The sequence below is a fragment of the Cucurbita pepo genome, chromosome LG02, assembly GCF_002806865.2.
Source record: "Cucurbita pepo subsp. pepo cultivar mu-cu-16 chromosome LG02, ASM280686v2, whole genome shotgun sequence".
NCBI lineage: Eukaryota > Viridiplantae > Streptophyta > Magnoliopsida > Cucurbitales > Cucurbitaceae > Cucurbita > Cucurbita pepo.
In genome coordinates, this window is record NC_036639.1 from 12800641 (window position 1) to 12816191 (window position 15551).

At 37.3% G+C, this 15551-nt stretch overlaps 3 protein-coding genes across 4 annotated transcripts in view; all 3 read right to left on the reverse strand.

Moving 5' to 3' along the window:
* Window positions 1-752: 752 nt before the first annotated feature.
* LOC111788975 (protein DJ-1 homolog D) lies at window positions 753-4905 on the reverse strand. Its single transcript, XM_023669581.1, has 5 exons — window positions 4700-4905; window positions 4424-4540; window positions 3432-3872; window positions 1603-1965; window positions 753-1205 (listed from the first exon to the last, which is right to left on the reverse strand). The coding sequence occupies exons 1-5, from the start codon at window positions 4760-4762 to the stop codon at window positions 1017-1019; spliced, it is 1173 nt and encodes a 390-aa protein (XP_023525349.1). The 5' UTR covers window positions 4763-4905; the 3' UTR covers window positions 753-1016.
* Window positions 4906-6288: 1383 nt separating this feature from the next.
* LOC111788654 (putative indole-3-acetic acid-amido synthetase GH3.9) lies at window positions 6289-15445 on the reverse strand. Of its 2 annotated transcripts, XM_023669081.1 has the most exons (6): window positions 15316-15445; window positions 13997-14424; window positions 9431-9532; window positions 8240-8689; window positions 7789-8168; window positions 6289-7030 (listed from the first exon to the last, which is right to left on the reverse strand). In XM_023669081.1, exons 2-6 carry the CDS (start codon window positions 14002-14004, stop codon window positions 6444-6446), a joined length of 1527 nt encoding a protein of 508 aa, XP_023524849.1. In that variant the 5' UTR covers window positions 14005-14424; window positions 15316-15445; the 3' UTR covers window positions 6289-6443. The 2 variants fall into 2 exon arrangements, with proteins under 2 accessions (XP_023524849.1, XP_023524848.1); XM_023669080.1 differs by lacking the exons at window positions 13997-14424; window positions 15316-15445 and adding an exon at window positions 9606-10402.
* LOC111788493 overlaps window positions 14104-15551 on the reverse strand; it is a 1994-nt gene continuing 546 nt past the window's right edge. Inside the window, exons 2-3 of the mRNA XM_023668830.1 lie at window positions 15311-15517; window positions 14104-14424 (exon numbers count right to left, since the gene is read on the reverse strand). Of these exons, the coding sequence (XP_023524598.1) occupies window positions 14104-14424; window positions 15311-15517 (528 nt within the window). The remainder of the gene's footprint in view (window positions 14425-15310; window positions 15518-15551) is intronic.

The window sequence follows — 15551 nt, forward strand, 5'->3', positions numbered from 1 at the left end:
CTAAATATATACCATAGTTACTTACAAACGTACTCAATCGATTTTTGTATCAGAGATGAATAATCAAAATAGATGAAAAAATGTGGGTAAAAAGTAAGAAAACGAAGAAAATTTGAAAAAAAAAAAAAAAAAACATAGAAGAGGGGCGGTCATTGTGCTTGTAACGGCCAAAACCTATCACTAACAAATATTATCTATTTTGGTCCGTTACGTATAGCCGTCAGTCTCACAGTTTTAAAACGTGTCTACTAGAAAAAGGTTTCGTCATCATCATAAGAAATGTTCCGTTCCCCTCTTCAATCGACGTGGGATCTCACATTGTCAAAAGACACCAAATATAGTAGAAGCAAGGACTAGAGCGAAGGGCAGGAGAAAACGAGAGGTACAAGGCAAAAAGGAGGGGAAACGAGAGAGAATTCGGTCACGAGTAGATAGAAAAACAAAGACAATAAATGTTCGTAAAAGATAAGATAAGCTAGGGCAAATAACATTTGAGTCAACATTTTTAGGTTAGACATCAAAATCTGGTCAATTTTGGCTGGTAAGTTCACAAATCAAACTGATAGACATAAGTACTCAACAAAAAAATCGCAATGTTAGTGTGGCTGGCCAAATTGGTTGAGTCCAATTAGTTACGCCATTCTATCAAAGTCACCCCAATCTCAGTTGGTAAGTCAACAAATCAAGCTTCATACATCAATAACCTTATTATCGTAGTTGAAGAAAGAAAGATCGTCTAAATAACTCGTAAGTTATTAAATCTTAAACTAGTGGTCACCATGACTTGAACCCATTTATTCGAAACATAACGATTCGTACAAGCTAAGCCTAGGAACGGGGATCCAATAGAAACAGAAGCTACAACACATCCATTGCAGGAAAAGCAAAATACAGGAAGTGTTGATATCCAAAACATGAACATATACATACGTTTACTGCTCTCTTTTTTCACCAGTGGATATCCAGATATGCCCTTGTAATAAGTATAGACATGAACTCACCTGGTTACACTATGATCAAAATGCCACTTGGATACCCAAAAGTGCCATCAACTGAGAGATGAACTGGGGATGGCCAGGCCAAGCTGCTCCAGTAACCAGATTTCCGTCTGTGAAGCATCGGTCTATTGGATCGGGTTCCAACCATGTTGCCCCAGACAATTCCACGTTCAGTTTGACGGCTGGGTAAGCAGTGCATTTCCTTCCCTATATATATAGAACCAAAAAACTATGAACTGTGGGGAATGAACAAACAAACGAAGAAACAATAATGGTGTAAAAATAGTATTAAAATCGTATAAGTCTCAACAAGTCATGCATAGAGTTAATAATATGTAGCTCGTAGACTACCTAAAAAGAATATTTATAATTGAATCCATATTCTAATTAAGAAGTCTGATGGGAGCAACCCCTTGAGATGGCAATCCATCGAAAACACCAAACGATCGGTTAAAACAAGGTGATTACCAAAAAGAATTATTGATTCATCATTTTTAAATTCAAACAAGTTTCTGGGGTGTTATTGGTTCGTAACAGACTGTTGTTGTTCCATGATGGGGAGGTATGATTTCATTTCATTGTTATTTACGATCATGTCAAATACCTGAAGAACACCAGCAGCAGATAAGATCTGTTGCCCATGGCAGATAGAAGCAACTGGCTTCCTTGCTGCCATAAACTCCTTCACGATTGCAATAACACGTGCATTCAGGGCCAGATATTCTGGTGCTCTACCGCCAGGGATTACGAGGGCATCATAGCTCGATGCGTCTAAGCCTTCAAAATCAGCAGTTAACGTAAAATTATGGCCCGGCTTCTCACTGTAAGTTTGATCACCTTCAAAATCATGGACAGCAGTTGGGCAGCTATCGCCAGCCTTTTTCTTGGGACAAACTGCATCAACATGGCAACCAAGAGCTTGAAGGGATTGAAATGGAACAGCTACCTCATAGTCCTCCATGTAATCCTGAAATTGAAAAATATAGAAAAGTAAGCTTGCTAATATTAGCCATGAGAAACCATGCCTTCAGTATTCTTCAAAAGATGATTAAAAGAAACAGGACAGCCGTTCAAGTTGTTGTAAAAAGAACAAGGAGATGACTTTAAAACAGACAAAACCCAGAAACTGGCTTTATTCCCTAAGAACTTAATAATGGAAAAAGCATGGAGCTGACACATAAAATTGCTCAATGTTCCAAATTAAATGGATGACTACAAATTGTTGGAAGGATAGAAAAATAGAGAAAAACAAAAACCGATAGCAGGAAGGATGCCATTTCAATCAAAGTACAACATCCTCTATTATGAAATAAAAATGATAAGAGATTTTCTGCAAGTTCATAAACTACTCAAACTTCGATTCACTTGTGCAAATATGTAGTGGTTTGAGGTAAAAGAGTCCAATGGTAGCATTTGAGGTACAGGATTGAGAGTTGAAAAGAGTCCTGGGGAGAGAACTCCAGTCAAGGGTGTACCTGTCCAATGTCTGAAAGTTTATAAACTGGTTTTGAGGAACAAGGTATTCAATAAACTCTCATCAAAACATGAATGATCGTGACCTTTCAGACCAACAAGTCACAATAAAGAAAAGGATGAGACAACTAAAGTATCAGAAAAAGAAAAATTAATTATAGTAGGAAGAAAGCCAATGATGTTTGGTTTAACACTGACAAGGATTCCATAGCATCTAACTTTCTGATGGGTTTTTGACACAATCCTCAAACCTTCCACGGGCCACCATTATTAGTTTGAATTAAGGCTTCCAAAGTAACAAAGATGAAGAGAATTCTTTTTTTATTTTTTATTTTGATCCAACCATCATAAGAAGGCATGAAAGTTGGTTTGGAGTGCTTGAAGATTCCTCATTCAAACGAAAATCTACATTTAATCTATCACTTCCCCCAATAATGATGCCACATGTGATTTCTAAAGCTCCCATTTCAAGGAGGGAAACTTAAGGAAATTCAGAGAGGAACCACTTAGCCAAGAGAGAGATAGGAAGTTAAAAGTTTATAGTTGTGAACTTAGGTAGGTTAGCCAAAATGGCAGTGGGCATGTAGAAAACAGTAGAGGAACTTTCGGGGAATGGATTTAAACCCCATGATAGCCAATTACCTATGATATTAAAATTCTGAGTTTCATAACAAAACATTCTACAGTCAAACAATTGTCTAGTGACTTGTGAGATAAAATTAGTCATGAACATAAGTTGACCCAGATACTCGCAAGTATTGAAAAAACAAAAACAAAGGATCGTTTGAAGTGTGAGAATTCTTCAACAGTTGTGATACACGATGCTAGCTTTCAGAATGCACTCCGGAACTATTTTGTGTCTAGTGTCATCAGATTGCAAATAAGTAGAGCATTGCATTACAATAAATAACTGCATAGAACACCATATGGAAGTAAGTTTATTGTAAAATTTAAGCTTACCCCACAAAGGAATAGAATTCTTTTATCTGATCCAGTGACATTTCCTCCAAGTGCCTTGATAAAAAGTTGAATGAACTCAGGATGCCCCTCATATGTGGCAGCAGTGATGATGTTACCATCCACAACGCATGCTGCCAAACTTTCTGGCTCAATCCAAGAAGCACCAGCAGCAATTAGTACAGGACCCACAGCAGGGTATGCTGTACACTTCCGACCTCTAACCAACCCTGCAGCTGCCAAAATCAACTGTCCATGGCACACAGATGCAATTGGCTTCCTAGACTCCGAAAACATTCTTACCAAACTCTGCACCGAGCTATTCATAGCAAGATATTCAGGCGCTCGTCCTCCCGGAATCACCAACCCATCGTATTTGTCAATATCGATTTCATCAAAAGTCGCATTCAATGTGAAATTGTGCCCACGAGATTCTGAATAAGTCTGTAACAAACACACAACAAAATTCAAAGGACACTATTGGTACCTATTCTTTGATTTAAGCAATGATCTAATCCATGCACTTTAGTTTGTATCACTCGAGTCTCTAAACTTTCAAAATTGTAGCAATTTCAAGTTGATAACAATTTAGTCCTTGGGACTTCCAAATTTGGAAAAATTTAGCCTCAACTATCAAAAACCTCATCAAAATAAAGAGTCAAATTCTATTACATAACAATTCAGCATTCGTAGTTTACAAAAAAATTCAATTCGTAATCAGTTCATAGACTACATAGGTTATAAATTTCATTAATCTTAACAACATTTTTCATGATAAAACTAACCTATTACAAATTTGAAAGTACATAGACCAAATTCTTAACTAATTTTACAAAATTGAAAGTATGGGACCATATGCGTATTTTACCAAATTCAAAATTAATCAAACAAAACATGAATTGGATATTGTAGGGTAGTGCAAGACATAGTAGGATACAAGAAAATGTTCAAAATACTAAGTTGAGTCATGAAAGGGAATAAGGAGAATAAGATACCTGATGACCTAACAAGTCATGAATAGCGGTCCGACAGATATCACCAGCCTTCTTCCCCGGACAAACAGCATCCACAGAAACTCCATATGCGATTAGCGCTTGAAATGGGACCATCGCCTGCAATCGAAATCAAGCGAAAGCATCTAAGTTCGTCTAGAAATTCCATATGGATTCGTTTTAAACAGTGCGATTCAAAATAATGATCAGAGAAGAAGAAGTAAACAGACATTAGTATCAATCAGAAATTCCAAATCGAGAAAAGAAGAAGGAAGTGACCTCATAGTCTTCCATGAAATCGCCGCAGAGGAGGAGAACCGATTTGGACTTCGATTGAGCCATGTCCTAATCAACTTCAAACTCCGCTTTAGTGTTCTTCCCAAACAAACGGTGGGAAAATGAGAATATCCTCACCTCGATGATCGAGTTTAGAATTAATATATATCGCTCGTCTGCCGCCACCTCCTTTTCCTTTATTTATTTATAAATATGAAGAACAACGATCAATCACTAATTCTTATTATAGTTATCATCGTTATTATCTTAAATGATACTTCATATTCATGAACTTAACGAGCGGAAAAAATCTCCAAAATTATTTGTAGAACAATTTTCAAAATTGGAGTATAAATAAATTTTTTTTTTTGCGTTAAATTAACAAAATAATAATAATAAATACTCATAAATTTTGTATTATATCTAAAAAAAAAATCTTTAAATTTTCACAAATTTATAAAAAAATTCTTTTAAAAAAGTCTCATTAATACCTTTTAGTTCTTTTAAAAAAATTAATTCAAAATACCATGAAACTTTAATTAAACATAATCATAATGACCAAATTGGAGCATTTGAAAAGGCTAAATTAAATTAAACTCAAATTAGTGAAATTGTCATTATTGTTGAAAATTATTGGGAGTGATTCTCACCCTCTTAATTTAGTAGAAGATAAGTGGGGAATACTGTCTCCATTAGTATAAGGCTTAAAGAGGATAATATCTGTTAACGGTGGGCCTGGGTAGTTACAAATGGTTCAAGAGCCCGATACCCGACGATGTGTTATCCTTCTCACTCTTCCCTGAAGGGGGTAGACACGAAGCTATGTGCCAATAAAGACGCCGGCCCCAAAGGGAGGTAAATTTAGTGGGAGTCCCACATCGATTGGAGAAAGGAATGAGTGCGAGCGAGGACGCGAGAAAACACTATGACGATGTGTTAGCCTTCTCACTCTTCCCCGAAGGGGAGTAGACACAAAGCTGTGTGCCAATAAAAACGCTGGCCCCAAAGGGGGTGAATTTGGTGAGGGTCCCATCGATTGGAGAAAGGAATGAGTGAAAGCGAAAACACTCTTTATGAGGGTGTGAAGACCTTCCCCTCGCGTGAGAAGCCCAAAGAGGAAAAATTGGAATCTCTGCTGCAAAATTCATATCAAATTGTTTATTCCTTGAACTCTACTGGTATTCAATTACAAAAATGGATCAAACATCAAGAAAACTAGAAGATCACATAGGCATTGCGCTAAAGCACTCAGAAGCAGTTTATGAACAATCCAAGAAGCAGTTTATGAACAATCCAAGAAGCAGTTAAAACTGAGAAGAAGTTTGGAGGAAGGGATGGAAATGATTCAGGATTCCTACAGCAACCTCGGGCGAGAGATGGATGGTTTTTACGAGATGAAGCCATCAAGATCGTAAAGAAGATATCAAAAGTGGTAAATGCCAATGTCTTTGAAGATGAAATACCTGGAGAGCACATCTGTTGATATTGGGAATATGGCAGGGCTTTCATTCAAGATGCTCAATCCACAGCTCTCAATGATCTTAATCTTTGAGCTAAGTTCAATCAGAAGCACTAGAGGAAAGCTGCAACAGTTGGATGAATCTAGCCACAAATTGCTTTTATGATGTAATATCAAATACAAATTTAAAAATTCAAAGAAAACACAAGCCATCCAGAAGCAGAGCATCTCAAATTACAAACCAATATTAGGTTATGAAATCAGAATTACAGTCAATTAATCAATCAATCAGGGAACCCAAATCGGATCCCTAGGGCTAAAAACCGAGCGTTCCAAATGAGCATCCAGCAATCCAATCGCAGCAGAGTTAGAATTAACGCACCTCGGCGTCTTATACTGATTCATCGATCCCCCTTGCGCGATGATCAAATCCATCAACGCATCGAACGTTCCAACCCTAACGAGACGGATCTCCAGCGGCCCGATCGACTTGTCCTTGGCTCTGCACCTTCGATACACGTAATCCAGGTGTTCTTCGACGGCAATGCAGCAATCCTGAAGCACGATGGAGAAATCGAGGGCGGCGGTGGCGGTGGAGTTAAGACTCGGAGAGTGGAGGCGAATCTCCCAGTACAAGACGTAGTGGCCAGGGACGGAGGAGGTGTCGGCGAAGCTGGTGTATTCGACGAGAAGAGCGTTGTAGGGCTCGAGAAGCTTCTTGGCTATGGCGATGCTTTTGTGGAGGTCTTGCTCGTTGGTCTTGTCGCTGTCGATGCTGAGAACGACGTTCCTTCTGCAGATGAATCGGAAGTGTGGCGCTCTGTTGTGGAACCCTCTCGCCTGGACTACGTCGCCGATCCGGTAACGGTTCAACCCTGATCACAAATGAATACCAATATACCATATTTCCAAATATATATCAAACTTTTATTACGTAATTCAACTTTTTTTAAATTCATAAATATATTATATAAAAATTATTTCACTTTTTTTAAATTCACAAATATATTATATAAAAAAAATTAAAATATTACAAACTTTTTTTATATTTTATTTTAAAAAATTGAAGTAATTCAACCTTAAAATTTAAAGATTTATTAAATATTTTTTATTTAAAAAATCCAATTATTATGAATAAAGATTTATTAAAAACTTTTTAAATGAGAAAGGAAAAAAAAGTCTTTATTTTATTTTTTAGAGCTAAATTAATAAAAATACCTTTAAATTTTACTTTTTATATTACAAATTTTAAAAATTTGAATAATGACTTTTAAAAACTCTTACAAAAATTAATAATTTATTTCAAAAATACTTTTTTCAAAAATTTCATTAATACGGTTACAAAAATTTAAAGTTCAAAATTTGAACTTTTTTTTAATTAGGACCGGTGATTTTAATGCCACTTTTAAAATTTATGAGTATTTTTTTTAGCGGAAAAAATATATTTTTTTAACATTGTTAAAAGTTTGAAAATATTTTTAAAATAAAAAAAAAAAGATTTTTTTTTTTAAAGTATTATAATTTTAAATATTCATATTTAAAAAAATGCTAAATTAAACATAAAGCGATTAAAATGAAAAATTTTAAATATTTATATATGAAGTTTGAGAATATCCAGGAATATTATTCTTACCGGAGAAGGTTGTGACGACGAGTTCATAAAAGCAACCAATCTTGACATGAACCAAGCCGACGAGCTTGCACGGCGGCACTTCCTCATCCTGACCGTAAGCCTCCGTCCACACCTCACCGTTTTCTCCCAACGGCAACAACTCGAAGTAACACATGTTCGGCAACAACGTAAACGTCACCTCTCCCGGCTTCGACAATGGCTTCAAGTTTATCCCAAAATAGCACTCCGATGAAGCATACATCGTGCACACCAACGGCAGCTTCCCACCGCTGTAATACTCCAGCGCTGCCACGTACTGCGCCATCGACCCTGTCACCACTGCCTCGATGTACTTCGCTCTTGGCCAAAGTCGGCATAGAATCCCCTTCCATGACTCTCGCCTAGGATTCAAAATTTTGTGTCATGAGCTAATGTGAATATAATGTTGAACATATTCAACTCGGAGTCTTACCTGCAAATGCCGTCGATCTGGTCAGCTAGGGTTGGGTTAGGTGACGAGAGTAATGTCGTCATGGCAGAGCGGCAACTGGGGTCGATAATGATTGGATTGAGCTGGCCGGAGCGTATGTCGTTACATAAGAGAAGCCAGTTGCATTCGAGGAAGGAGATGGCACGGAGGAAGGCGGAGGCAAAGACGGCGCCGAGGCGGAGGACATGGTGGCGGTGGACGAGGGCGGCAAGAAGCTGGCAGTACATGCTTTGGTTGGAGTCATTGCAGAGGATGGTTTGGTCAGGGCTAGTGAAGTCATTGAAAGGGTCGTCCCGGGCTCGGCATTTGAAGTGCTTGCTCTTGTAGTAGTTGGTCAGCACCGTGCGAGCCGGTAGGCCGCAAGGTGTGGAGGTTTCTTGTTTCACAAAGTATAAGAACATGGCCTTCCCTTTGTCCAAATCAGGGATGTACCTGCATTATTTTACATTTTGTACGTTAACTCGAGCATAACTTAGTGAAGGTTTGATCTCCCGTCTTACAATCAAATGTTAGCTCTGCATATCAATCAAATGTTCGATCTTCCAAATTGGTTGGAGAGGGGAAAAAAACATTTCTCGTAAGAGTGCGGAGATTGTTAAACGTAGAAGGGTATATCTATACATAGTTAGGAGAATCTTCTAGAGCTACTGTCTTCTGATTTCCTGGTTTGTTACCGTGGATCAAGGCTCACGCATGTAATCTTCATTGTACACATCTCCTATATATATGTGACGTCGTGACCCATAAAGGTCACAGCGCCATCCAACCTAACAGAAACCTCTCCCTAGTAGACATGTTTTAAAAACCTCAAGGGGAAACCTGAAGGGAAAGTCCAAAGAGAACAATATTTGCTGGCAGTGGACTTGGGCTATTACACTTTTGTTCCTCACTGTATGGGGTATCAACAACCGAGACACACACTGATGTTACTCGAAAGGACATTTTCAATATTTTCCATACGTAATTCTTTGTATAGATGTTGGGGCAAACAAACACTAAAATATAATAACAGTCGTCTCGGCCTCTTCTCTAGAAGAATCGAAAATGATCGATATTTCACGAAACAAATGAAAAGAAAATGAAAGATGAAATATAAATCATGGATCAACTAAGTCAAGTTCAACCAATAAAAGTATTCTTAAACATAGTCTTGAATAGGAAAAGACGTCGTACTGGTTCATTATAGGCATGATGAGATTATAAAGAAACGTGCGATGGTCGAGATCTTCTTCGGTTGATGGCATCATCTTAGGCTTACCATTAGAAGTCCCCGAGCTGAAAAGAACAAACTCGAAACGTTAAAACGTTAAAATTACGTGAATGAACCAAACAAAGAAAGGAACAAAACCTGCATAACAGCTCAGTTATTTTATGGCCACTAATAAGAGAAGAGTCTTCGCCATTTGCAATTCTCTGAATGTAAGGAAAAATGCGACTAAAAGTGACAACAGGAACACAACGTTTAAATTCTGCAACGATGTCGTTTGAAGAACAACATTTTTCGTTAATTTTAATGTAGTTTTTCAAATATTCTGTGTCGCCATTTTGCTTTAAGATGTCTTTAAGGATGTTTTGTTGAACTTCATCGGCATGTTTTGTCAGTCTCTCAATCTCCTTCAACGCCTCCTCTCCCTTGTACTCGAGCTTCTTTCCATTCATGGCGGTTTTTGACGGTTTGTTTGGATGATGAGAAAATGAGGGAAAGTTTTGTAGGAGGGAACAGAAAGTTCAGTGCTTTTGATGTTGTGAGAAACCCCAGTTGGGGCATTTTATAGGGTTTGTTTAGTTTCAAATCTTAGACGTCGAAGAAAGAATCCGTCTCTTGTCTCCGACCCCACTGACTCGTTTTCATTTCTTTGTCTCGACCTTATGCAATAGTCAGAGCCAACAGGCTCAAATCCTGAACCTGAGTCGTTACATGTAGTACCAGACTTTTTGCCATACTAACTTCCTACCAAACATGGGTTTCAAAACCCTATTCCCATTCCACTCTCAAGTCTTTCAAACCAAACGAGCAAAGTGAGAGATTGAATCATGGATATGCTTAAACGGTAATTGGTATCTTATCCACTGAGTTAAATTTGGATTACACTAATTGTGAGACCCCACATCAGTTGGAGAGGGGAACGAAGCATTCCTTATAAGGGTGTGGAAACTTCTCCTTGACAGACACGTTTTAAGATTGTGAGACGGACGACGATACGTAATGGACTAAAGTGAACAATATCTACTAGCGGTGCGCTTTGGCTATTATAAATGGTATCAGAGCCAGACATGTGCCAACGAGGACACTGGCCCCCAAGAGGGGTGGATTGTGAGATCCCACGTTGATTGGAGAGGGGAACAAAACATTCCTTATAAGGATGTGGAAACCTCTCCCTAACAAACGTATTTTAAAACCGTGAGGTTGACGACGATACGTAATAGGTCAAAGCGGACAATATCTGCTAGCAACCTCTCCATGTTATAGTTAGCTAGAAGGACATAATTGTACAACAAGGTAAACAAGCTAAGGTGTCATTTTCAAGGAAGAGCATCCCAATGTAGCCTTAAAGTTATATATATATTCTTAAATAGAGAACCATTTTTTAGACATTAATCCAGACATGTCTTGTCCTCTCTTTTATGGAGAGCTGGATTTGATCAAAGTTAGCTCTTTTTTCTAATGAAAAAGGGAAGAAATATGTGCTCAACCATCCATTAAAATCCCCAAGATGCTTAATGCCCATTATAAGCAGCTAATGGAAGAAAGCTCCTACGTGGAGACCAACAATCGCCATAAATCTTAGCATCTTTTAAGAAACATAGTTTAGCATTTACTAAGATTTTTGTGCTTGTGTGTATGATCTTTCTTGTTTTTGGCTGGCAGCTATGAGATGCATATCTTGGTTGATTGGATGCTATGTTCTTCCTTTTCTGAGTAAGATGTTATGGTGGTGAATATTTTTTTGAAACTTTTCCTTATTCCTTTCAATTATTTCCGCGTATTTGAGTTACGAGATAGGTTCGTCTAATTTGAAGTTACAAAGTTGAGTCAGATTCAATTTCAATCTTATAATCCATGTGAATTAGAGCTATACGTTAACTGAAGCGCGTGTTTTTCTTCACTTGATTCAATCTCTACCAGTTACGTCACGTGAATTCAAGTCTAAAGAGGTAAAAATCAATTTTTCGAAGATTACCCACTTTGAATTTATGGGCAACGGACTTGATACCTAATTTTCTTAGTTGCACGAACTAATCCACGAGGCGTAAACTTATGGTTTCAAAGAATTCATTTTTCAAGAAACTTTGGCACTAAAGTGAGCATAGTTCAATCGTAATTGATATACTATGTCCTTTGAGGTCAGTGATTCACCCATTGCGAAAAATTCTCCACGGTTGCCTCCCGTATGTGTTTTGATTGGACAAGAGGTAGCTTTAGCTCGGGTTTTTTATGCACCAAGTAGGTTAAATATATTTGGTCTTGTCTTCCAATAGCTTCATGGAAGTCATTTTATCCTTGCTTTGTTAATTTCCAACCATTCATATGTACTTTAGAACAATAACCCAAGATCTTAACCAAAAATGGTTTGGATTGTCCTACCCTTTTCTCTGAATTTGAGTACACCCATTATCGTTAGTAGTGTGGAATCAAGCTTTCTTTTATGAATCCAACCTCTGAGACAAACCTTCATGGAAATATCTTGCTACTTCTACCCATTAGAAAGCCATTGATATGATGGTCTAGGAACTATTGACAGATATTAGGAGTCTTATGAAATAAGTCCGTATAATTCAAAGATCTGTTAGCTATTCTATTGTTCGTAGTTTTATTCAAGATAAAGAAGCCGTATTCCATGATATTTGTCTTGAAGTTTCTTGGAGAATAGAAAAAGAATACAGGGAACGAAAAACGAACAACAATGTTATCAAATGAAGCATGAATGGTTAGAATTTGCAGTAAACCAATGAAGAACAAACAAGAATATATCTATCAAATGAGGTATAAAAAGCAATGAATGAATAAAAAGATTGTCAAACAAGGTAACGTTTTCAGGGTTTGTTAAATATATTCACTAAGAATTTCTTGCTAGAGATTTTCCTGAGAACAGAGATTCAAAACAAGAAAAGACAAACGAACAAAAACATTATCAAACCAACCATAGATTTTTACTATTCGTTAAACAATCTCAATATGAATACACATACGCTCTTATCTTTAGAACTTTCTTGGCATTTCTTCATGGTTAGGGCTACAACAACGTGGGAGCAATAGCAATAGGTGAGTTTAAATCCTTTGCAAAAGTAATGCAATTCAAGTGTAAGTGGGAAGCACCATAATAGCTTTACAAAGAATTAAAAAAAAAAAAGGCAAGTATTGCATCAGAAACCATAAAGGAAAAAAAAACCCTTTTTGTGAAGAATAAGAAATGTACCAAACAATAGGTGTTCTAGGCAGCTTTTAGGGAGACCCTAATGAATGTGTAATTGGGGTGATTTCATTGCTTTGGGAAATACAAAAGAGCATTACCAATTGATATATATGGTGGGACATGCACTTTGTCTTCTCACACTGGATTGCTTTTTAAATTTCTATTCTAAGTATTGACTGTGCTAAATGCTTTCTATCCTCATAAAGCACTTCAATAAAGGCTCAAGCAACTTGATTTGGTTAAACGCTCGTCACTAACTTAGCAATGTTGAAGGTGAATTCATGGTAGAGATTTATGGTAGTTAGTAAACCGACATTGATAGATGGCTATTTGAGAGGAGGATTGTTGAAGTCCTGCATTGACTAAGTAAGAAGAAGACTACGAGTATATAACTGAAGGACACTGTTTTCATCGATATGAGACCTTATACAGCACGACACAGATTATACCATAATCTTGTCTCGTGTCTTCTGTATCACATAGATTGTAACGATTCTCCCAGAATCAAGCTATCGAGTGAATATGTTTGTAGTCTCTATACACAATTCTCATCAACACAATTAACATAAAGTACCCTTTTTATTCTAAATTTTATGTTCTTTTTTATTACCACGACCCATAATTTCATGGACAATTTCCTCTTGCCAAAAAATATTTGTCCTACCTCCAACTCAACATTTCTAGGGGCTTCCTTCCGACCACATACCCTTATTAATGTATGTCTTTTGGCTACCTGATCGACTGTCAACTTTACATTTTCTTTTGCGATCTTGTGAAGTACTTTTTTCTTATGGTGTGTCATGCTTCATAATTAAAATTCTTAACCTCATCCGTTCATCTTTCAAGGCGGAGGACGTTTCAAATGTTCGAAGCAAAGTGATGATTGAATGGTCATTTAGGAGAAATAGTTGGTGGGTCAAGACATACCTTTCTCCAATGAAAAAGTTTGTCCTCATCATTAACCGTCCCTGCCTCATGTTATTTTGAGTTCATATCTAGCATTCAAAATTTACTTGTCAATCTGGTACCTCATGTTGTGCCTCAACACATTTCGAGGGAAAAGGAGGTTTCAGATTTACGAAGGAAAGTGATGAGAACGACACGTTTTTTAGCATAGGTTTGTCCCGATTAAGTCATAGAAGTCATTAGTACACTTATCCCTCCTTTTTTTCCCCCATTTTGTGATCAACATATAATCATTATGCATTAATCACAAAATCTTTCAAGTTTATTCCAGAATACTGATTACTGCAGACTGATTCTATAAACAATAAACCAAACAATTGCTCGATGTAAAACCTAATCGAGAGTGAACTGAAGATACCTTGTCATATAGCGACCAATCGTTCCAAGCCACGTTCTGCTAACTCATCCATTCAACACAACAAAGAACGAACATGGAACAAAATGCAACGCCCAACTGTGAACTACTTAATCAACTTGACAGAGCTTTCTCAGTGTGATGGAAGTTCGCCTCCCCTGAGTGAGTTCCTGGCCTTCCCACATTTGAAACCCCGGCTTACGATTTATCTCATGCTTCCAGAGGTACCGAGCTTCACCCCACAATAAAACAACCGATCCTGGGTTTAGGTATATGGGCACTTTTGACATCGATACATCGACTTCTCCCTTGCTAGTAGGATCACAGGAAGTTTCATCAACTCGAGTAAAATGCATCACACACGGTGACTCGAGTGAGACAATGGCAATTCCATCTTCAAAGCGCATGAGGTCAACATGTGCACAGATCCCCTTTATGAAAAATATTAGAATGGAGTTGTAACAATGTCAGTGAATGAAATAAATACAGTGAATGAAGATAGCAATGTCAGATATAACTTTTCTTGAATATCATACCCTAAGATGTTTTAACCATGCCATTCACAAACCATTTTCATCAGATTAACAAAACATCTGGAAATCTACTCTATCATGACAGAGGTTGAAGTGTGCAGAATTTGGACAAATCATATAAGTGAACTAGTAAAAACAGAATTCATAAAAGAGATATGAAATGACTTAATCAAGATACTATATAAATAAATAAATAAAATAAGGTGTCCTCTCCCTCTCCTCTTCTCCTCTCGCTACTTACTACTACAAGTAACTGTTTCTTTCAGTTGTTAAGTATACACCCGTCATCTTGACAGACCGAACATCACAATCTAGGCGGCTAAAATGTTATTCTCTAAATTCTGTTTGCAGAAACTGTTTTGCAAACAAACTGACTCTGAAAATTGCATTCTACTAAAACAAGGGGTGTTTTAAAAATTATCCTACCAACCAAGTTATATGGTTCTACATAAAAAAAAAAAAAGACATCCAAACAGCCTCTTAAAGCCCTTGAAGCTATGGTCCTACGGTTCACTTCAAACAGATGTCTAATCTTCTTTTCTCTCTCCTTTTATGATACTTGTGAGTATTTGAGTCAGCTTGCACGTACCTCGACTATTTTCATGAAACAATCACCTGACTACATTTGATTGTCAGGAAAATATTAAATCCTAAATCGATAACTACTATGGCTTGAACTCATTCCTTCTAAACTCTTTATAACATGGCTCTTATGAACTGCTAAGCCAACCAATCGTGGTTAACAAATGTCTAATCAATAGAATGGAAATGGGCATCTTCGCACCTCACCTGGTTGATACATGTTAGCTATCATTTGATCAAAGAGTGGTTCTCTCCACAAAATATCTGAAGGAAGAGGACAATCAATCTTAACTCCATTATGGCGGTCTACAATCAAAGGATCTGTCATGTGGTTACTTGAAAGCACTGCCTCATGAATGGAATCTGAAAGTTCAGCAGCCCATGTTGGAAGGTTTCCAAACCTCATGGCCTGAACAGATAATGTAACAGTAGATAAGGATATT

What these genes read in the sequence shown, in the direction of transcription:
- LOC111788975 (XM_023669581.1), bottom strand. Translation starts at nt 4,762, where the DNA reads ATGGCTCAATCGAAGTCCAAATCGGTTCTCCTCCTCTGCGGCGATTTC. An exon ending in ATGACTTGTTAGGTCATCAG is followed by an intron (nt 3,873 to 4,423) that starts GTATCTTATTCT and finishes TGTTTGTTACAG; the next exon opens with ACTTATTCAGAATCTCGTGG. An exon ending in GAATTCTATTCCTTTGTGGG is followed by an intron (nt 1,966 to 3,431) that starts GTAAGCTTAAAT and finishes TTTCAATTTCAG; the next exon opens with GATTACATGGAGGACTATGA.
- LOC111788654 (XM_023669080.1), bottom strand. Translation starts at nt 9,916, where the DNA reads ATGAATGGAAAGAAGCTCGAGTACAAGGGAGAGGAGGCGTTGAAGGAG. An exon ending in ATAACTGAGCTGTTATGCAG is followed by an intron (nt 9,533 to 9,605) that starts GTTTTGTTCCTT and finishes TGTTCTTTTCAG; the next exon opens with CTCGGGGACTTCTAATGGTA. An exon ending in CGTCGTCACAACCTTCTCCG is followed by an intron (nt 7,031 to 7,788) that starts GTAAGAATAATA and finishes ATTTGTGATCAG; the next exon opens with GGTTGAACCGTTACCGGATC.